The sequence below is a fragment of the Equus asinus genome, chromosome 3 (assembly GCF_041296235.1).
Source record: "Equus asinus isolate D_3611 breed Donkey chromosome 3, EquAss-T2T_v2, whole genome shotgun sequence".
In the NCBI taxonomy this organism is placed as follows: domain Eukaryota; kingdom Metazoa; phylum Chordata; class Mammalia; order Perissodactyla; family Equidae; genus Equus; species Equus asinus.
The window spans coordinates 161876023-161897052 of record NC_091792.1 but is presented as its reverse complement, the minus strand read 5'-3'; the positions used below and the strand labels follow the sequence as shown (position 1 = coordinate 161897052).

Sequence of the window (21030 nt, the reverse complement as noted above, 5' to 3'; positions counted from 1 at the left end):
GACAGAGTACAACCACTGAGCTTGAATCCAGAAATGGGACAAGTGAGACAATAAAGAAAGCCACGGCGTCACCCCACAAAAAGCTTTATTCATCCACACTGCTCCAGGGAGCCAGGCGGGCTCACTTCAGGATGGTGTCCTCTTGGGCTAAAAGGTTAAAGGAAACATGTGTTACTCCATGCTCAGTTGATCCAAAAGGACCACTTCAGGGTCTCGGTTTCAAGCAACCCAGTGTCTAATTCCAGTGGAGCCTGCCCGTGCTCTCCTTCAGCTCCCATCCATGGTCTTCCTCGTCCCTGCACTTGTGACTGAGACCTGCCACGGCAGTCGGGGGAAAAGTGTGCCTGGGCCTCACCAGATGCAAGGTGTCACCGTGTCCCCCAACATATAGGACTCTGCTCCCCTCCCCCGAGAGGAGGACCACAGGGCCAGTGCTGGATGAAAGGAGGCCACCCCTCCCTCCACTGTGGGGCTCACACGGGCCAGCAGCTGTTTGTTTCTGAAAATCTGGATGGAAGACAAATCCCCAAGATGCAGTAACAGGAGTACCTTCTGCCAATTCTCTCTCGATCCGCTTCAGCTCATCCTGCTTCTTCTTCTCCTCAGCTGCTATCCGCCTTTCCTCTTCTGCCCGAGGTTTCAGGTAACCTGTTTCAGGAAAGTGGGAAGGGAGGAGGTTTCAGTTAACTTCTTCAAGGAAACACTGCATAGAAGGAACTCAGTCCACACAAAAAGTTACCTAAGGGGCACTGAATACGCCAGGTGCACCTGCTGCCACCTCCTTCAGCTGGATGTAGGTGGAGGCCTCACCTTCACCCCTCAACAGAGAGCCCAACTCAGAGGGCAGCTGAAGGGTCCCCACTGCTGCCCAGGCACCCTGCTCGCTCGCTCCATCCTCTGTGCTACAAGGGCTGCCCAGCTCAGACCGCAGCACGCCCCCAACACCCACTCGGCTCCACGGTTTTCAACAAAAATCAATTGCTTTCCAGTTCCCTGGGCGGGCCAAGCAGCAGAACGCACTTTGGGTCTTGGCCACTGGAGCCAATGCACACCCGAGCTACCACACACCTGAGCTAACACACACCTACCTGAGCTAACACACATCTACCTGAGCTAACACACACTTGTTTGAGCTACTGCACACCCGAGCTAATGCACACCTGATGGAGCTAATACACACCTACCTGAGCTATTGCAGCCCTGCTTGAGCTACTGCACGCTCGAGCTAATAGACACCTGCTTGACATAATGCACACCTGCCCGGGCTGCGCTCAGAGATCAAGCCCCTCCCACCCTGCCCCATTTCTCGCCCCTGGTGCGTTTACTTCGCTAGGGTTTACTGGGGGCACCGGGGAGGCCGAACAGGCTCTGAGAAACTCCGAGCGCCGCCCGGTCGGCGGGGACAGCGGTCACTCACTGTAGCGCTTGGCTCCGTAGGCAACGCCGAGAAACAGGGCGGAGTAGCGGCCGAGCTGCAGGGAGAGAGCCGGCGGTCAGAGGGACGGGGGTGGGGGTCGCGGGCTCCGCGGGGAGGGGGCGGGGGTAGCAGGCTCCATGAAGTAAGGAAAGGGAACGGAGGTCGCAAGGTCCGTGGCTTAGGGAGAGGGGGGCGCGGGTGGCGGGCTGCGGGGGGAGGAGGTCTTAGGCTCCACGGGGTCGGGGGAGGGGGTGGGGGTCGCAGTCTCCGCGGAGTAGAGAGAGAACGGGGGTCGTGGGGGAAGGGGATCGCAGGCTCCACGTGGTTGGGGGTGGGGGTCGCGCGCTCTAGGGGTCGCACACAGGGGACCCACACGGAGCCAAGCACCGGGCGGCAGTTACGAAGCCTGGCTCACCTTGATGAGCGGAGAGACCTGAACCGGGGGCACCATCTTGTCCGTGACCTTCGCACCGGAAGCACAGAGCCGGGCCGAGGACGCCGCAAGGTCCCGGAAAGCTGTGGAGACGCAAAAGCGTACCCAGGCGAGCGCATGCGCCGTCGGCGGCGAGCGGACGTGGGGCGGCGCCCCCTGGCGGACGGGGTCGGGGGCGGGGGGAGCTGCGCGCGCCCGCTTGTGGGTGACGTCACCGGGCGCGCCAGAGGTCCGAGGGGCGCGCTTCGCGATCAGCTGCGCATGCGCCTTGGCCGGGCGGCACGGGCAGGCTGCGGGGCTGTGCGTCGGTGCCGTGGCCCTTGACGTTCTCCAGCCAGGCTGAGCGCAAGTCGAGGCCCGCGCACCATAGGTCCAAATAGAGGAAACTATGAGTCAAGCTTGCAAAGTGCAAAAGAGAGTGCGCTCCGTGCGCTTGCCCTGGAAGTCGGGGATGGAGCTCCAACCTGCCCAGGCGGCTGGAGTGTGGCCCCGACCCGCCCAGGCCTGTCCAGGCACGCCCGACCGGTCAGCCGCCTAGACGGCCAGGAAGGGGTTTGGGCACTAGGTGTGACCCAAGCGCAGGCCGGCTCCCCCTGGGCAGATCTATGCCCCAGGCACCCTTGTCCCCAGGCCTCTTGTCCCCAAGCCCCTTGGGCAGGGCTGGTGCTCCTGGCCCTCTTGTCTCCAGGCCCCATGTCCCCAGGATCCCTTGTCCCCAGGTCCCCTGGTCAGGCCCCAAGCCCCCAGCCCCCTTGTCCCCAGGCCCTCTGGTCAGGCCCTGTGCCCCAGGCCCCCTTGTCCCCAAGCCCCTTGAGCAGGGCCGGTGTTCCTGGCCCTCTTGTCTCCAGGTCCCATGTCTTCAGGCCCCCTGGGCAGGCCCTGTGCCCCCAGCCCCCTTGTCCCTCAGCTCCTTTGTCCCCAGACCCCCTGGGCAGGCCCCCTGCCCCGGGCCCCCTTGTCCCCAGGTCCTCTTGCCCCCAGGCTCCCTTGCCCTGATGAATAAATTAAAGCAACAGGATACATTGGAGTATATGAGGAAGCCATTTGGGTTAAAACTAACTTGGGGGCGGCCAACCACATTGCCGAGTGGCTAAGTTGGCACGCTCTGCTTTGGTGGCCCAGGGTTTCGAATCCTGGGCACAGACATGGCACTGCTCATCAAGCCATGCTGAGGCGGCATCCCACATGCCATAACTAGAAGCACCCACAACTAAAAAATACACAACTTTGTACCGGGGGGCTTTGGGAGAAAAAGGAAAAAAGTAAAATCTTTAAAAAAAAAAACAAAAAACAACTAATTTGGCCCAACCTTGTTTTTCCAAAAGGGCCTGACATGGCCTGTTGAGCAGGCATTGTGCATCTGCTTTAAACATTTACAATGTCCCAAAGACAAGAATGATGTCCCTAAAGATAGGGATGTGGCTTCCCCCCATATCAGCATTTCTTTAAGGATAAGCATCTCTTCCTGGAGACTAAGGATTAATTACCAACCTGCTGTGGTCACCAGGAAGGCAATCTCATGACTGTTTTAAAAAGGACATTCTTGTCATATGTGATGTATGCTCTTTGTTCCAAGACAGTATGTAACCACTCTGCACACCCCACTTCCATGGTGTGCTTCTTTCCTTGGGTAAGAAAGTCCCCAGGCTACAGTCCTCAGACCTGGCACATAATAAACTCTCACCAATTTTAACCCACAGATTGATTCATCAACACCCCCCAGGCCCCCCACAAGGCCCTCGCCCCCCTGGACTCACAGAGCCCCTTCCTGGGACCACACTGCCTTGGCTGCCCCCCCCCAGCTACCCCCTAGTCATTGTCCCAGCCCCCCAGCAGAGCGAGAGCTTCCTCACCCCAGAAGCTTCTCTGGCAGAGAGGGCTGGGGTCTTCTGGGAGGACCGCCCAGTAGAGCCTGCTCCCTGGGTCTCTGTGACTCCTGCTTCAGGACTCTGAAGTCCAGGTTCTAAGGTCCACCTCAACCCGTGCCTCAGGGACTGTTGAGGCTCACTCTCACTTCTGCCGCCCTCTGCTTGTGGGGGGGGGGGGTCACACCTGCGGGATACTCCGTCCCCCTCAGAGTAGCTGCCCATCTCCCCCAGCTCTGTGGTCAGCCCCGGGGAAGACATTGCGGGGCCAGCCCCGAGTGTGCAGGGGGGTTGCTCAGAGAGGGGGCAGTGGTGGCCAGACAGCCTCCCAACTGAGCTGACACATCGCAACAGTCTGAGGGCCTGGAGGGAGGACCACCCAACCCCTGGGCCCTGCACTGCTCCCAACAGAAGCTACTGAGCACCAAGGCTTGGGGTTTAGCAGGCTCCCCGCTCCACTGGGGGGGCTGCTTTTACTTACTCCTCATCAGACCCACCTGTTTCCAAAGAGAACTTAACTATAAATCTAAAGAGAACAGGAAGCAGCCGAGAACTCCAGGGCACATGGCAGTGCTTAGTACATCTGCACGGCAGAGGGGAGGGCCCGGGCAGAGCCTGCTCCCTCTCCAGCTTGTTCTGGAGCCCTGGCTCTGGGCCTCCCAGCTGGGACACCAGAAAATCACCTGAGCTGGCTCCTGGGCTGGGGGTGGGAATGCCGAGGTCAATCCTACAGGCTGCTGGGCCCTTATCTGAGCCCTCGGAGCACTCCTGCCTGATGTGGGTCCTCCAGGCCCCTGCAGGGCCTGGGGCTGGGGGAAGGCCTCCCCGAGTTCCCTCATCACTCCCTGAGGAAGCTGTAAGTGCACACTGACCCCACAAGGCACAAAGTAAACCTCCTCTGCCAACATGCGACATGCGATGCTGACACGTGCGCGAGTACGTGCACACACACCCCCCGTTCTTGCCCTTGAGCAGACGACCTCAAGTGACAAACGTTTTCATTTCCCTGGATTTTAAAATAAACTGGACTTATCAACAGCTCCTGCTTCCAGAATCAAAAATAAGTGTCTCTGGGGCTGAAGGTGGGACCAGAGTGCTGGCAGGGGGCCACATATGGGGAGCTTCCATTGGGAGGGCAGCCGGCCAACAGAAGACACATACATACTGCCCTGGCATGACCCCTGAAGCCAGGGAGACCTGCCTTGGCCCACAGCGCTTCCTGGGGGCTGGGGAGGTCCCACCTGGCTGAGGACACCAGGTCGCCTGCTGATGCCCCTGCACCTGTCAGGGCCCGCTGTCCATGCTGAATCCCGATATGCTCCAGGCAGCTGGGCTCTGCAGCTATGTTTAGTGCTCTGCCCAGCCCCCAGCTGGCCCCTGGAACCCTCCCCAGGGGTTCTGCTGGCCCTTCTTGCCTTCCCTGAGTCAGAGGCTTTCTGAGCACAGATCCCGCATGCCCACCCCTCTCAGTGTGGCGCCCCGACTTCTACAGCCCAGCCAGGGTCCCTCCAGGTGTCACAGCCAACAGAGGCAGACGGGAGCAGGGAGGTGCCTGTATAGGGTGCAGCCCAGGCTCAGGTCCCCTGCCTCGGTCACGCTTCTCCTTTTGGAAGCCCTCCAGGCAGGTCATGCCTCCCCAGGTTCCTCAGGATGTCTGTTGTCCACACTTGGTTCAGGCAAACAGTGAGCTGGCCCTGAGAGAGCATGTGGCAGCCCCTTAGGGGCACCACGTGGCTCAGAGTTGTGCCCAGGGACCTTGCAAGCCCGACCCCTTATTCCTGGGGCAGGCCCCTGGCCCCAAGGGCTCGTGCTCAGGTGTGAAACTGCCGAGTCCTGCCTGCCCACTTCATTGTACCCCAGCTTGGCCTGCAGACCCCTCCTTTGCTGCCCCCAGCCCTGCACTCCCCCAGCCAGGACCAGGGCATCCATCCTGACTCTGTGGCGACCTCCGATGTTGGGCACTGCCAACAGGCACCCTGGGCCAGGTCTCCTCCCCAGACTGCCCACAGGGCCATGGCGTAGTGGGAAGACCTGACTGAGAGCTGGCCCCGGCCAGGCCCAGTTGGGTGGCCCTCCATCCCAGAAACACTTCCCCCCGTGTGCCAGACAAGGAGCTCCCAGCCATGGGGACAGGACAAGTGACCCCAGGGCCAGAGTTGGTGGCCCTGAGACTTGTCTGCCACTGAGGCAGGGAGGCGAGGGCACATGGAACATGCTGGGGGAGTGCATGGTAACTGGCCGCCAGGGCCACTCACAGCGGCTTTGTACAAATCTGGGAAAGGCGCCCCTCCCTCTGGTTCCTGCAGCTGCCCAGGCCCTCAGTGCATGTGTAGGTTGCCCTGGAGATGCACAGAATCCGGGAGAATGAAGGCTGCTGGGTGGAGACAGGTGAGGAGACGCCTGGGAGGCTGGGGACCCTGCTGGGCCTCTGAGTCACTGCTGGGTGCCAAAGCTCACTCTGCAGTTGTCCACTCCCCCGAGGGACCAAGCCTGTCCTTGCAGGGAGTGGCAGTTGGAGTCTGAGCTGTCCTGGGGGACTGGGCAGGGAGGGCAAAGACCCTTCCATCAGGCAGACCCAGGCATGGTGAGTGCCTTGCATGTGCACACGTGCATGAGCATGAGTGTGCACATACGCTATCATGTATGTGTGTTTGTGCATGATGTGCTTGTGTGACTGGATTAATGTGTGCACACGTGTTCCACATGCATGTTTGTGTTTTGCATATGTGTGCATACAAGCTGAGTTTGTGTACACGTGTGATAGTGTGTGTGCACTGGGGGGATGGAGATCCGTGCCCAACGGCTGCCCCCGTGACGATCTGGGGCCGGACGACAGGGTCTGGGCGGGATCCCAGGAACAAGCCCGTCGCCTGCTGGCCGCCTGCACAGTCATTTGCTTCCCGGACACTCGGAGGCCCAGCTGGCTCCCGGTGGGACCACAGACCGAGCAGTGCACAGTTCTGGATGAAGCCAGGGTGCCGTGCTCTCTCAGGGCCTCTTGGGCTCCCTGTGCCCACACCGAGCACCTGCCCCAGCCCTGCACCCAGCCAGGGCCCCCGGAGCGCCAGTGCCTTGGTCCACCCATCCTCTGCATTAAGCCTCCCAAAACACCTGGGTGCCCCCAAGGAGAGGCCCAGCCAGCCTAGGGACCCTCAGCCTCAGTGTTCTCACCTCAGGCCAGCAGGAAGACCAAGAAGGAAGAGGGGGGCCCTTCGATCGTCTTCCAACATCTTTTCCAACTTTGAGCAGACCCAGATCCAGGAGTTTAATGAGGTGAGGGTCTGCCCTTGTCCTGGGAACCCACCACCCAGAAGCTCCTGCTTGGAATTCCCCTGGGAATTGTAAGGCAAGTGACCAGAGGACCTCATGTGAGCCTTGCTCGAGAACCAGTAAGAATGGGTGCCTGTCCTCACGGGGTGCAGCTGGCCTGGCAGCCCTGTGACCCTGGCCTTGGTTCCAGGAGTTCACACTAATGGATCAGAACCAAGATGGCTTCATTGACAAGGAGGACCTGAAGGCCACCTACGCTTCCCTGGGTAGGTGCCCCAGGCAGAACTCTGCCACAGCCCACTGCGGAGTGTCCTCCAGCCTGTGGAGCCCAGCTCCCCTCCTCAGCCTTAAAGCTGGTCTGACGTCCCACAGGCTGTGAGAAGGGGGCAGGGCCTCCCAGGGGAGAAATGCCCTCTGCTTTGATCAGGGCTGGCAGAGGACACCACCAGGGCGAGACAGGGTGGGTGGCACAGCCCCAGCATGGGCGTCCTGGATAGGGGGCTGGGGCAGGGCTTGAGGGGCGATGCCCCGGGGACACCACCGCACAGGCAGGCACACTAAGGAACAGAGCTGGTAGAGGTGTGGAGGCCCCTGGGGCTCCTCCAAAGAGCCAAAGGCTGGTTCTTTCCAAAGCACAGTACCGCCTGGCCCGCTGCCCTCCCCCTCGACTCCTCATCTGGGGACGTGCTCTTCTGAGCCCGAGGCGCTCCTGCCCTTGGAGCTGGGAGGGCAGACTGGTTTCTACCTAGTGGGGTTCACACAGACCAGCTTTCCCTCTGGGCCCCCTTAAGTCAGGTAAGCAGATCACAGATCTTCCCGGGCTCCGTGCACAGCCTCCTCCTCCTCCAGCTCCTCACAGTCCCTCTCCCATGGCTCAGGGTTCGGGGTTCTGCTGACGTGCAGAACCTGTTCCCCACCACACCTCCGCCATGTGTACCACCATTTGCTCACCTCCCTCCATCTGGTCTCCCCCAACTTTGTTCTGGGGTCACCTGGAGAACGACAAAGAGGGGCAGTCCCATGGGGCACCTGCCAGTGGGGACAGTGGACACATCAACAAGGACAGCCAGGTGACATTCCTGCCCAGTGACCCCCCTCGTCTGTGACAGGCAAAATCAACGTCAAGGACAAAGAACTGGACACTATGCTCAAGGAGGCCTTAGGGCCCATCAACTTCACCATGTTCCTGAACATGTTTGGGGAGAAGCTGAGTGGTAAGCGCCAAGGGGCCAGGCGCCCTCAGGTGGGTGAGCCAACGCAGTGTGTGTGTGTGTGTGTGTGTGTGTGTGTGTGTGTGTGTGTGTGCCTAACACTTAGAAATCCAAACGTTTCAAATAAAAATCCAAATTTTCAGATCTCTTGAAAAGCCCTAAAACCTGGCATTCTGGGACCCACAGCTGTGGGGCCACCTCCTGTCTCCTGCTGGCGGTGGCCTCTGTCCCTCACTTGCTGAGCACTCACCCCAGCTCTGGGCCAGGGCAGGACCCTGGGGACCCCGAGAATAGTCCCCCTGGGGCTTCAGGGGCTCCCAGGTGCTCAGGAGCAGGAAGGATGCTCAGGCCGAAGGCATGGATGGGCGGAGGCAGGACCCCAGGGCGGGAGCAGGCCTGGGTCCTAAATGCCCAGGGCTCGTGGCCTCTTGTGGGCAGGTACTGATATGGAGGAGATCATCCTAAATGCCTTCAAGATGCTGGACCCCGATGGCAAGAGCGGCGTCAACAAGGACTAGTGAGTGTGGCCATGGCACCCAGGTGTCCCCTGCATCTGAGCCACGCCAACCCCACCCCCAGCTTCTAAGACTTGAGCAGTCTACTCCGGGATCCTGAGTCCCTCAGGGCAGCCGAGGGCAAACCAGTCCTGCCCACACAGGGCCCAGCACCCAGTGACCCGAGTGGTCACCACCACTGGGACATGGCTGGGTCTTTAGCCCCCTTGAGGCTTCTTCAGCCAAGCCCTGGGGACAGGCGTATTTGCTGTGCCAGGCACTTGCCTCTAATCTCCCTCGATCTCCGCCCCCCCAGGCGTGAGGACCCCTGAGTGTGCAAGTCAGGCAAGGCTCCCTGGGCACCTGCTCTGTGATCAGTGAAGTCGTGAACTGACCGGGGCACAGGGCTCCCCTGGGGCGGCCCCTCCAGTTCCTGACAGCAGTCTAATCGGGCCCCTCCCTCCTTGTCTTCAGCATGGAGCGGCTGCTGATGTCGCAAGCTGACAAGACGACCGCTGAGGAGGTTTGGCCCTCTGGGCCCCCACCCCACCACCTTCGCTCCTCCAAGGCCCTCTGTGAAGCCCAAGCATGGCCCTTGGGTGGGGGAAACACGGAGTGGCTGAGCCCAACCCACCCCTTGCTCTGCAGTGTCCCCAAGCACAGAAACAAGACTGGAGGCACCTGGAGTTCAGCGCGTGTAATTCCCCCAGTGGCTGCAGGCCCCGCGGAGTCTTTGCTCCCTCCCTCTGCCTGGGCCTGACTTCCAGACCAAACCCACTCGCAGGTGGACCAGACGTTCCAGTTGGCGACCATGGATGCCACAGGCAACCTGCACTACAAGGCCCTGAGCTACGTGACCCCCACGGGGTAATAATAAACATGAACCTGAACCCACAGACCTGCCTGCGAGTGTCTGTCGGGGGAGGAGGAGGTGTCCTCCTGGGAAGTGGGAGGGTCTGCAGGGTGAGCATCTGCCTGTGGGTTCCTCCCTCTACTTCCCTCTCCCAGCCCAGCCTGGCCCAACCTGCTCCCCACACCTGTCCTGAGCACCCAGGCTGGGGGTCTGGTCACTCAATGGTCAGCAGAGGTTTAGAGAGGCTCTGGATGGGCTCCTTCAAGGAAGGCCTTCCCCACACCTGTCCACTCCAGACTCAACCATGCTGGGTGCCCTCATGACCCCCAACCCATCCAGCTCCCTGTCAGCCCATGCCCCTCATGCCCCCCATACACTGCCCCTGTACCTGCCACCCTGTGCCTGGGTTGGCCACTGGGCATCCTGCCTGATCAGTGGCTGCTTGTCCGCACAGCAACAGCTCTTCTTGCTACAGCCACAAGGTCCCCCAGACCACCCTGCCGTGCCTTGGGTGTGCTGAGGAGCCCGAGTCCCTAGGCATCTGCAGGACGCTGACACCCCATCCCAGGCTCAGCCATGGCTGGCACAGCAGAGATGACCAGGGCCTGCCTCTCCCACCTCCCGTTCATGTCCCCAGGCCTCTTCTCGACACACCAACTGGTCCCTTGGCCTCTGGTCCTCTGCAGGGCTCCTTGTGACATCTCAGCAAGTCCTGGGGGTCCTGGGGGCTCAGGGCTCCCAGGAGGAGGGAGGCAGTGTCAGGATAGCCGGCCCCAGGAATGAGCTGCCTCTGAGCTTCCTGTGGCATCAGTGCTGGGAGTTGTGGGGTCCCAAGGCAGAGGCTCAGGGGTGGCTGCAGGGTAGGGTGTGTGGTCCTCAGCTGCCGCACATGCATCCTCCTGGATGGAGGGGCTCATGCTGGCCTCAGCCTGCAGGCGCCGGTATGGGGTGTGGAAGAAGAGCACCAAGAAGCAGCTGAAGCAGGTGCACAGGCCGGCCATCAGCAGCATGGACACTGGGGAGACACAGCGCAGCTCTGCCCCAAGGCTCGCCCAAGTGCCAGACCCCCCCCCCCCACAGCACCCGGGGTGGCTACGGAGCCGCAGAGCCCCAGCAGACCCCATGAACCACTACCACAGAGTGACCCTGGAAACAGATCCCATCCCAGCCCCCAACAGGCCTCGAGGGCACGTTCACAGACCCAACCATGAATTCCGAGGTCACCATACCCATCTCAGGTTGTGGGTGTGCACGACCCCACTGGTGGCTGTCCCCACTCCCGATTCTCTGTCTGTCTCTCTTTGTCTCTATCTCTGTCTCTACCTCTCCCTCTCTGTTTTTCTCTGTCTCTGTGTCTGCCTCTTTCTCTCTCTCTCTCTTTCTCTCTGTCTGTGTTTCTGTCTCTGTCTCTCTCTGCATCTCTTTCTCTTTCTCTAATCTCATTTTAAAATAACTCACACAGGTGGTTTAGAGGCTGGGCCTTCGTCAGGGCCTCAGGGCTGCTCCCGCCATATTGAGCCTGGGGGCCCTGACTCTTGCCCTCTGACCCCATCCCACCCTCGCCCCAAGGGTGCCCTGCACCTGCTCATCAAGGACAGCAGAAGGTGCCAAGAGAAGGGGGCCCATGGAGGGGAGGTTCCCAGGGCTGAAGCCAGGGTCAGGAGGTGCCCAGCCCTGACCTCCTCACCAGTGCTCTTGGGGTCTCCCATGGGCCAGGTCACTCACCCATCCAGTCCAATGGGCCCTGGCCATCCCGGCAGGTGGAGAAGGATGGCTCCGCACGACGAACGGTCAGAGTAGTCAGCAGCACCATGATGAGCACACCCTCGGCCTGCCTGGACAGCCACGAGGCCCTCAGCCCTGCCCTGGGCGCTGCTTGGCGCCCACAGGGCCAGTGGTCATTCTAAGGGCAGCGTGCTGCTCTGGTCAGCGTGGGCCCCAGTGGCTGGCCCAGGCCTGCATGGGTGCTCAGAACATGTCAACCCCTGATGGAGCAGGCAGGTCACCTGCTGTGAGGCCTGGGATGGGCAAGGAGAGGGTCTCTGGGGTCCCCAGGGAAGTGGCAGGGGGACAGACACTCACCCAAGCACGAAGACGAGGCCCGTGGCTGCACCCTCACCCACAGGGAAGGAACACTCGACCGCCAGCTCCATGGCTACGGGTGCCACAGAGAAGCCAAAGAGCCCAAACAGTGAGCAGATGACAGCCAGGGCATGGGTCTGTCCTGGAAGCTGGGACACCTGGGGGGGCAACAAGCCGCACAGAGGGTCCAGGCAGCAGTCAGACGTGCCTCAGCCTGGACACCCAGACCCAGCCAGGCCCCGCACAGCAGCTCTGTCTCTGCAGGCCTAGAGTTGGGGGCCGGGGAGCCCATCCCATCCAGAGATCAACCAGTGGGCAGTGCCACGGCCTGAGAGGGCCTGGATGTCTGTTTTGGCTGAGCTGCCAGCTGCCCTGCCCCAGGGCACCCCACTCCCACCCTGGAGGGTGGTCTCAGTTTGAGGGGACTCTCACCAGGGCAAAGGCCACGCTGACCAGGGAGGTCAGACAGAGGCCAATCTTGAGGGCTTCAGTGAAATGCTTGGTCCGGTCCACGTACAGGCCGAGAACCAGTGCCCCCAGGACCCCAAATCCAATGAAGAGAGATGCACAGAAGCCCGCAAATTCCTGGAGGAGGAGAGGAGGCTGGGAGCACTCATCCTCAGGGCACAGTGCCACCAGGGTCCAGGAGGCCTCATCTCCAGGATGTACACCATCACCAGAGAGCCCACACAGGGTCACTGAGCAGCACCTGAGTCCCAGGCAGGACGACACGGAAAGCTCAGCTACACGGCTGGCTGTGTGCAGGCCTGGGGGATGTGGTACGTCCTCCCCTGGAGGTGCCTCTTCCCTGTGCCACCCCACCCCAGGAATTCAACAATTTGTAAAGGGAAAGTCCTGTTTGCTACAGATGCCCCTTGGTGCCTCTGTGCCCCTGAAGAATTGGGAACATGCCAGCCCGAACCCCACACCCAGGGCTGACACTAGACAGCAGAGGGCACAGCCAGAGATGCTTGGAGCAGAGCAAGGCCCTCCCCTCTGCATCTGCAAATATCAGACGAGAACCCTTCTCTGGACACCCGTGGGGTGGGGGCTGTCCTGGGTGGGGCGTTGGGAAAGACCGTAAAAAGCAGCACAAAAAGTCCTGGTACCACTGGGCACCCCACCCCCCCAGGCTGCCACCCCACCATCTGCAGACCAAGTTTGGCAACATGACTTTACACACACAGCAGCTCAATGCCACCCACAACAGGAGGTCACCCCATCCAGGTGTGGAAACTAGCACCTGGGGAGGTCATGGGCCACTCCACGGCCACAGGCGGGAGAGTGGCAGAGGCAGACAGCCTGCAGGATGCAGCCCAGGGCAGGCAGGCACTCACGTTGGAGTAACCCTTCACGCAGAGGACCTGCTCCAGGAGGGCCAAGAAGCTGGAGAAGATGCCGATGCCGCCCCCAAAGCACACGGCCAGGATGACGTAGGCCTTGTTCCTCACGAGCTGCAGGGGAAGGGGCCGCTCAGCCCAGGAGCCCCAGCAGGACACTCAAGGGCTCCAACAGGGCCTGTCCAGGCCCTTTGCCCTCCTTGGCCTCCAGATCCACCCCAGCCCCAGATCCTGCAGAACCAACCAGCTTCAGCCCATCCAGGAACTTCTCCGAGGTGGAGCAGGCAGCCCCAGCAGAGGGCGGGGTGGGGGGCACACTCTCCCAGAGGCATGCAGTGGCCAGCAGGCAGATGAGACCGGCAGGGATGATGTAGATGCCCAGCTGGGGAGAGGGTATGCATGAGTGCACACGTGTGTGTGTGTGCGTGCATGCACCGGCCCTGGGAGACACACACACACAGGCACCTCACGCCTGCTGCTCTGGGCTCCAGGTGGCACACTGGCCCCCTGGCTGGCTGCCCCACTCTCCATCCCCAGGTGGACATCGGAGAGCCCCAGGGCTTGTGATGGGCCAGCTCTGCTTTGCTTCATTTGGAACCCTGGCTTTTGAAACATCGCCCAAGGATGACTCCCACACACAGTGACACAGTGACAGTGACAGCCATAGCCTGACCTTCCCCTGAAGTTCCAACTCACCCATCCAATTGCCAACAGGACCCCTCTCCCCACCTCCATGAATGACCCCAACACTCACTCAGCTGCACAGGTGGAAGCCCCTTGTCCTTCAGTGCACCTCCAGACCCTCGGTCCACGCCTGCCCCCATTCCCCGACCCAACCAGAGCCCCAGCTCTCCCCCGGACACTCCAGCCACACCTCTTGTCTCTGGGTTGTTCTGGACCAGACTGAATCACTCTCCTACTTAGAAACCCTGGATTTTCCATTGCACCAAAGCCAACCACCCACCCCCCAGGATGACTCTCCCCTCTTCCTCTTTCCTTGCTCAGTGGACACACCGGCCTCTGGCTGCAGCCCCTACCCCTTCAACCTCAAGTCCATCCCAGGGCCTTTCTCTGCTGGTCCCTGGTCTCCTTCTCCACAAATGCCTCCTCCTGATCCAGTCAGCCTCTCACCTCACCGGAGGCCTCTCCCCACCAGGGAAACCTCCCAACAGCCTGGTCCCCAGAGCTGTGCTTGACACTGAGAAGTGCCCAGTAGTTGCATATGTGGAGAAATCCTGCATGCACCAAGTGTACTCACCCATGTGGCCACAGGGAGGGGCAGGTGTACACTCACACAGGTATGGACATATGTGCACGTGCAAGCCCACCACGCATGCACACAAACACACACGCAGACGCATGCATACATCACACAAACACACATGTACACACACCTGCGTGTGCACATGCACACACACGTGTGGGTGTACCTCATGAGCTCCCTCACCATTAAGGGGACGTCCTCCTTGTTCTTTACCAGGGCGGGCGACAGCAGGTTGGCCACCAGGATGCCCAGGGGGTTTGCTGGATGGATGGACAGAGACATATGTCAGCTCAGCTGTGGCCAGGCCTGGTTCCCAGCCCACAGGTGGAGCCCTCTGCCCTCCAGGAGCTGAGAGTACAGAGGAGCCAGGACCCGCACAGGAAGCCAGAGGTGACCAACAGCACGACTCACACATGGTGCCGATCATGTTGGCTGTGGCTCGCTGGTGCTCGGGGAACCACAAGGCAGCCAGCTTGGCTGGAGAGAAGATGACCAGGGTCTGGGCCAGGGCACAGAGGCTCTGCCCACCCATGAGGAAGGCAAATGGGTCCTGCGTCCCGATCTCCATGCAGGGCAGGCTGCGGAGCACACTCCCAGCAAAGTTCAGCCATGCACACAGGACGGTCTGCAGGGACGGGGTCAGGAGTACAGCCCGGCCAGCCTGGCCTCCCCTCCCAGCACCTGGCCTCCATCCCACCACCCCAATGGCTCTGCCTGGGGACCTGGTCTGGGGAGAAGGCAATGGCTCTCAAGCCCACACTCAGGGACTCTGCTCCATCCCACAGAGGGCCCTGGTATGGAGTCTGACTCACCGCCCAGCGGAGCCCAGCGAAGTCCAGAACCCAAATGGATACCACGCCGAACGGGATGGACACCACAAGGTAGACCAGCGAGAGCCAGTTGATCTGCTCAGTGGAAAGGACGAAGCGCTGGGCGACCGTGTTGGCCACAGGTGCGAAGCTGAGCCACAGCTGTGGGACACACACTGGCGTCAGCCAGGGGGCAGCACCACAGACACCATAGCCACCAGCTGTCCCATGCTTGGTCAGCCAGCCTGAGGGAGAGAAAGTGCCTAGCAGTCCTGTGAGGGCTGGGGTCCTCACCCAGTCACCCCCGAGGGAGGGTACCAAGTGGGGAGGTCAGCGTGCCCAGGCCGTGGACCAGCACAGTCCTTGCGGGCATGGTCCTGGTGGCAGATAGAGGCCGACAAACTGGTGGGAGCCTGCAAGACATTGAGCTCCGCCGGGACTGACCGTCCAAGAAGGGCTGTCAGCAGGAGATGGATGTCTGCCATGCAGGGGGGTGCTGTGTGGTGGGTGGGTGTGAAGGGGCCTAGACTGGGCTTGGAGCATGGGGGCAGGAAGAGGGGTGAGATGAGGGCAGCCAGCAGCCCTGGCCCCAAGGCCCACGGATGTGTAGTCTGCCCAGATGGACCGGCCAGAAGAGCATGTTTGGGGGGACACTCAGTGCCTGTGGTGGCCACATAGGCAGACAAGGGCAGGAGGCAGGGTGAGCCCAGAGTCATGGAGGGACCAAGGGGAAGGGACAGCAAAAGGGCAGCTTCATGGGGTGGGGTTGGGGGCAGAAGGGGGTCCCAAAGGCACCTCCAGCCTGTCTGCAAACTCAGTGATGAGTCCCATGGGGAAAGACCTGGACTGCATGCTGGCCTTGCCCACGGCCAGCCCGACCTCCCAACAGGAGACCCAGGCGTCTGGGAGGTGAGACCCTCCCCAAAGCAGGTGACACTTCCTAGCCATAGACACTATCAAGGACTGGGACTCAACCCCACAGATCCTCAGCAAACAGCGAGTGCAGCTGGGTCAGTGGGGAAGGCTCCCTGGAGGAGGTGAGACACTGTCTCATACTTGAAAGATGGGTGGGCCAAGAGGACAGGAGGGGCTTGCCAAGGCTTACTGCAGGCTTGGGCCAATGGCGAGGGTGTCACAAATCACAGCTCAGGACCACTCCAGTGCTGTGCGGACCTGGGAATGCAAGAGCTTGCCCCAGGCCACACCCTCCGTGGTGGAGGCAGCGAGATCCAGGCTTCCTGACCCAAGCAGAGCTCTGACCGCACAGCCTCACATGACAGGGAGCTTGGGCAACAGCTGCCATCTCTTCCTTTTTTTCAGGCCAGAGGAAGACACAGATGTCCCAGGTTCAGAAAGAGCCCTCCCGCAGGCCCGGGCACTTCCTGCCCAGCCCAATCCAGCAGAGAAAGCACGAGGTCTGTTTCCCAAACCTGCCTGGTGAGCAGAGCCCAGGCCTGCCCGCCTCGCTGGTCCTTGTTCCTGCCCAGAGCTTGCGGCTGGTGACACAAGGAGATGAGAATCTGCCCCCAGTGCGCAAAAATCCCGTCTGATCTGCTCCCAGCCCTGCCAGGTGCCCTCACGTCCCTGTGAGTGTGCTGGCGGCCGCCCCACATGCTGGCTTTCGCCCAGACTGCTGGGGTGTCTCCTTGGGCCACTCTGGGGCCGCCCAGACCTCACTCTGAGCACTGGTCCACCTACCCCTCGCGCTGCCCTCTTGGAACCTGGGAGGCCTGGTTACCCAGCTGCAGATGGAGCCAGAGAGGGACTCAGTGAACTTGGTCGGGGTAAGCCTAACGGTCAGTGCTCACCACAGTGACCAGAGCAGGGATCACAATTCCTGGTGAGACTCCTGTTTGCTCCACAACAACTGGTGGATAAAAGAGGAGGGCAGCACAACACTGCCTCAGGGTCCAAGGAGCTTCTCACGGCCACTCGCAGACCTGTCCACTCCAGAGGCCGAGGAAGACCCCTGCTCTGCATCCTCAGACCACTGCAGTCAAAGCCAGTTCCAGCTTCCCAGTGTCTAGACTCAGGGACCTGGGGCCCAGCCACAGTGGTGAGTCCCGCAGAGAAAAAAGACTTCTGGAGTCCTGGCAGACCCCAGGCCCCGGCCGTGGATGCCACCTGTGCTGGCACAGGGCTGGCTGTCCACATCAGTCCATAGAGTAAAGGAGAAAAAGGCCCCAAGAAATTTGGAATGACATCCAAGAGTGGCTGCTTGCCAAGAACCTCCCTGAGGCTTGTGGGCCCGGACTGTCCACGCCTGCCTGCCCATCCCTGCTCCCTGATGGCCCTGCAGCTGCTCAGCACCTCCCGAGCTGTGGGTCCTACTGCCAACTGTAGCTTGGCATTACATGATTACGTGGTGGCCAAATGCTTTCCAACCAGTCCCCGGGGTTCTGTAGGAGGCTAGTCATCATGTGCAGCTTTCTTCAGGCACACTCAGGAGGCAGAGGTGGCAGCACCAGGGAGGCAAGACGTGGGGTGGTCCAATGGAGCCCTGCGAGGGGCGGCACTGCAGCCTGGTCCTGTAAGCAGGTGGCCACACCAGGGTCAGGTGTGCGGAGGCTGGCTCCAAGCTCTCCCTCCATTCACGTGCATGTGGATGCCTGTCCAAGGGACGTGGGGGTGGCCCAGCCCAGGACTGGGGCGTGGAGAAAGCTTCACTGGCTGAGCCCACTTGAATGTAATGGGCTGGGGAAAAACGAGCCCAAGCCTCTGAGCAGAGCGCCTGGGGGCTCAGGGGTGAGTATGGGGGAGAAGCAGGTGGGGGGACCAGGCCTCAGGAACTGGCAGACTCAGTTCTCAGTGACAAATCCCCTGGTCCCAGGGGCTGTGATGAGGAACATGGCTGAGTCCCTGCCAACAGTGGGGACAGTTCCAGAACAGGTAATGGGTCACTGTAGACCCCAGCTGGGGAGCTTTGGCGAGACTGGGGGCCAGGTAAGGAAGGCTTCCTGTGAGGGACCTCAAAACTGAGTCAGAAACCTAGGAGGGCATCCTGGGCACAGGTAAGCAGGTAGAGCGGACACTGCCCTGCCCTGCGGGGTTGGGGAGCTGAGAGCAAGGGCAGGAGCCAGACCACAGAGGCCTATGTGGAGTGGGGGGTTTTCCAGAAGGGATTAGGGGACCACTGGAGGATCCCCTTTCAGCTGTCAACAGTGACTTCTAGTCTGTCCTGGCACAGGAGAGGGAAACTTTCAAAACCACCATAGCTCACAGCACCTGGACCCAGCTACACGAAGACAAACACCCGCCCCTTTTCCCCTTGCACAGCCACAGCCAGCAGAAGGGGCTCTTCGTCCAGGCGCCTCGGGCACCGGCGTGGTTACAGGCACCGGCGTGGTTGCAGGATCCGCCCGCTCAGGTCGCCAACAACCGCTTCACGCCCCCACCCCCACCCCACCCCCACCAACGCTGTCCCACTGTCTGGTCTGGGTCCCTGCAGACCGGAGCCCGGGAGCAGACAGGCGCCCTGGGCGCAATGGCACCCTGGAGGAAGCGAGGAGCACACGGACCCGGGCGGGAGGCGGGTCCAAGGCTCCGACTGAGTCTCGGCCTACGCCGCGCCCTGCACCCCCCGCCCCGAGGCAGCCCGAGCCCCCGTACCGTGGCGTTGGAGAAGCTGAGCAGGCTGAGCACCAGCAGGAAGACCCAGCGGCGCGCGTAGACGCGGTGGCCCCTCAGCGCGCCCAAGGTCGGGGTCTCTGCGGCTCCCTGCCCGTCCCCTGCCGGTCCGGACATCTCGGCGCCCGGTCCGCCTGCTGCAAGAGCGCCGCGCCGGCGCCGGGTCCGCCCTCGAGGGGGCCGGGCGCGCGGGGAGGGGAGGGCGGAGTCAGTCTCCGCCCGGAGGGACGGGGTCACCGCACCACCTGGCGGGAAAGGGACCAGTCGTGAAGTTGGACCCTTCCCTGTCGGCCAGGATGGAAGTCTCCGCCGCAAAAACAGGGACAGAGTCCCCTCGCAGGGGCCAAGCTGGGTCATGGCCTCTGTGTGAGGTGGACATGCCCACGCGAGTGGGGACAGGAGAGGGCGGCAAGCAGTCACTCTGACCAGCGGATGGCCCGCATTTCCTGAAAGGTGCTGTGGGAAGGTCCCCTTCGCCCACCCCCACCCCCTAATTCCTGACCTCCCAACAAGTCACAGAGAGGGTTAGCCAAGGCCAGCCCGGAAGCAGAGGCTGGGGTCAGTTTGCAAACAGCCTCTGATCCAAGCTAGTGGGGAAGCAGGAACTGGGGAGAGGGCAGAGATGATGCTGGCGGACGAGGAAGGAGGAGGCTTGTCCAGCCTGACCTCCTGTCCTGCTGACCTCCTGCCCAGGGAAAGGGGTCACCAGAGTGCTGACCCTCGGGTGAGACAGGGGCCAGGCAGCCTCCCCACCGGGTTATTACCCGTGGTTTACAACCGAGAAAACAGCTGGGGCAGAGCCAGGAGACACAGATTTCTGTTTGTTTCAGGTGGAGAGACCTGTAGGCTGGAAGGCAGAGAGGAGGGGAGGCATCAGTTTGTCTCTCTTCCACAAGAACACCCCTGGGGCCAGCAGTCTCCTGTCCAGCTTCCACCCCACCCAGCAGGCCACCTCAGACATTCCCTCTCCACTACTCCCCCAGTATTGCTCTTCCCGGGATCACCTCTGGTTCCGTGGGGCTAACACAAACAGACAGGATGCTAGGCCTTGCACCCTTGCTCCTTGCCACCTGTCCGACCCTCCTGTGTGGCCATGTGGGCGCCCCACCACCCATTCCTAGGGCTCCTAGGCAGCTCAGTAAGGTCGCAAGATGCAAGAGCAGCACGTGCGATCGGCCGCATTTCTCTATGCCATCAGTGCACACGGAAATCAAAATTAAAGACAACGCCATCTGGAACTACTTCAGAGAAAATTAAATACTTGTGTATAAACTTAGCAAAATGTACTCAGGACTTGTATGATAGAAATTAAGCAACAGAAATGAAACAAATCAACAAAGACCTAAAAAAATGGAGGGACAGACCATGTTCACGGATCAGAAGACTCAACATAGTAAAAAGGTCAGTTCACCCCAGATTGATATACGGTTCCTATGAAAAGGTTTTCATAGACATAGACTTGGAGAAAATATTTGAAAATCACATATCCAACAAAGGACTGCTTTCTAGAATATGTAAAGAACCCTCAAAACTCAACAGTAAAAACAACAACAAAAATCCAGTTAGAAAATGGACAAAAGACGTGAAGAGAAATCAGACTGAAGAAGACGCAGAGATGGAAACAGAGCAATGGCTGCGTCACGAGCAGTTGGGAAAATGCAAGTTAAAGCGACAACAGGATATCGCTACACACCTCTCAGAATGGCTACACTAAAAAACCATGACATCAAATGCCAGTGAGGCTGTGAGTAACTGCGTCACTCACACATTGCTGATAAGAAATTTCACAGCCACTGTGAAAAGCAGGTTGGCAGTTTCTTATAAAACAAATACGCTGGGAGCCGGCCCTGTGGCCAAGCGGTTAAGTTTGCGCGCTCTGCTTCAATGGCCCAGGGTCTCGCCAGTTCAGATCCTGGGAGCCAACATAGCACGGCTCATCAGGCCATGCTGAGGCGGCGTCCCACATACCGCAACTAGAAGGACCCACAACTAAAAAAATACAACTATGCACCTGGGGGCCTTAGGGAGAAAAAGGAAAAATAAAATCTTTAAAACAAATATGCAATTATCACATGACCCAGAGAAATAAAAGCTTGTGTTACACAAAAATCAGTACCCAAATGTTCATAGCAGCTTTATTTGTGATAGCCAAAAACTGGAAACAACCCAGATGTCTTTTAATGGTTAAGCAAACTGCTGTGTATCCACACCATGGAATGGTGCTCAGTGGGAGTGGGCACACACCCAGCAGCCTGGGTGAATCTCAGGGTAATTATACCAAGGGGCGGGGGGAACAAGCTCAAAAGGTTTCATACTGTGTGATTCCATTTGCATGACATTTCTAAAAAGACGGAATTTTAGAAGT

The 21030-nt window shown here is 60.3% G+C and overlaps 3 protein-coding genes across 8 annotated transcripts; 1 reads left to right on the top strand and 2 right to left on the bottom strand.

Moving 5' to 3' along the window:
- Positions 1–68: 68 nt before the first annotated feature.
- On the bottom strand, positions 69–4191 carry ATP5ME (ATP synthase membrane subunit e). Its single transcript, XM_044768038.2, has 4 exons — positions 1833–4191; positions 1418–1472; positions 550–648; positions 69–147 (listed from the first exon to the last, which is right to left on the bottom strand). The coding sequence occupies exons 1-4, from the start codon at positions 1866–1868 to the stop codon at positions 122–124; spliced, it is 216 nt and encodes a 71-aa protein (XP_044623973.1). The 5' UTR covers positions 1869–4191; the 3' UTR covers positions 69–121.
- Positions 1968–9561, top strand: MYL5 (myosin light chain 5). Its single transcript, XM_044766628.2, is given in 9 exon segments — positions 1968–2158; positions 3653–3755; positions 6892–6926; positions 6928–6988; positions 7176–7251; positions 8095–8199; positions 8635–8713; positions 9165–9213; positions 9475–9561. Coding segments are annotated over 9 exon segments (786 nt in total).
- SLC49A3 (solute carrier family 49 member 3) lies at positions 9373–19047 on the bottom strand. 6 transcript variants are annotated; one of them, XR_011502401.1, is made up of 10 exons: positions 18648–19037; positions 15042–15200; positions 14641–14854; positions 14413–14489; positions 13210–13347; positions 12963–13079; positions 12058–12210; positions 11626–11783; positions 11269–11374; positions 9373–10558 (listed from the first exon to the last, which is right to left on the bottom strand). XR_011502401.1 is itself a non-coding variant. In XM_014832191.3 (10 exons), exons 1-10 carry the CDS (start codon positions 19020–19022, stop codon positions 10302–10304), a joined length of 1758 nt encoding a protein of 585 aa, XP_014687677.1. In that variant the 5' UTR covers positions 19023–19037; the 3' UTR covers positions 9373–10301. The 6 variants fall into 6 exon arrangements, 5 of the variants coding, with proteins under 5 accessions (XP_014687677.1, XP_014687679.3, XP_014687678.3 ...); XM_014832191.3 differs by having other exon boundaries at positions 11269–11378; XM_014832193.3 differs by lacking the exon at positions 12058–12210 and having other exon boundaries at positions 11269–11378; positions 18648–19047.
- Between the last annotated feature and the right edge of the window lie 1983 nt (positions 19048–21030).

What these genes read in the sequence shown, in the direction of transcription:
- ATP5ME (XM_044768038.2), bottom strand. Translation starts at nt 1,868, where the DNA reads ATGGTGCCCCCGGTTCAGGTCTCTCCGCTCATCAAG. An exon ending in AGGTCTCTCCGCTCATCAAG is followed by an intron (nt 1,473 to 1,832) that starts GTGAGCCAGGCT and finishes CTCTCCCTGCAG; the next exon opens with CTCGGCCGCTACTCCGCCCT. An exon ending in CTACGGAGCCAAGCGCTACA is followed by an intron (nt 649 to 1,417) that starts GTGAGTGACCGC and finishes TTCCTGAAACAG; the next exon opens with GTTACCTGAAACCTCGGGCA.
- SLC49A3 (XM_014832191.3), bottom strand. Translation starts at nt 19,022, where the DNA reads ATGACCCAGCTTGGCCCCTGCGAGGGGACTCTGTCCCTGTTTTTGCGG. An exon ending in AGGAGGACGTCCCCTTAATG is followed by an intron (nt 13,348 to 14,412) that starts GTGAGGGAGCTC and finishes CCCTCTCCCCAG; the next exon opens with CTGGGCATCTACATCATCCC. An exon ending in GGGCCCATTGGACTGGATGG is followed by an intron (nt 10,559 to 11,268) that starts GTGAGTGACCTG and finishes GTGTCTCCCCAG; the next exon opens with TGTCCATGCTGCTGATGGCC.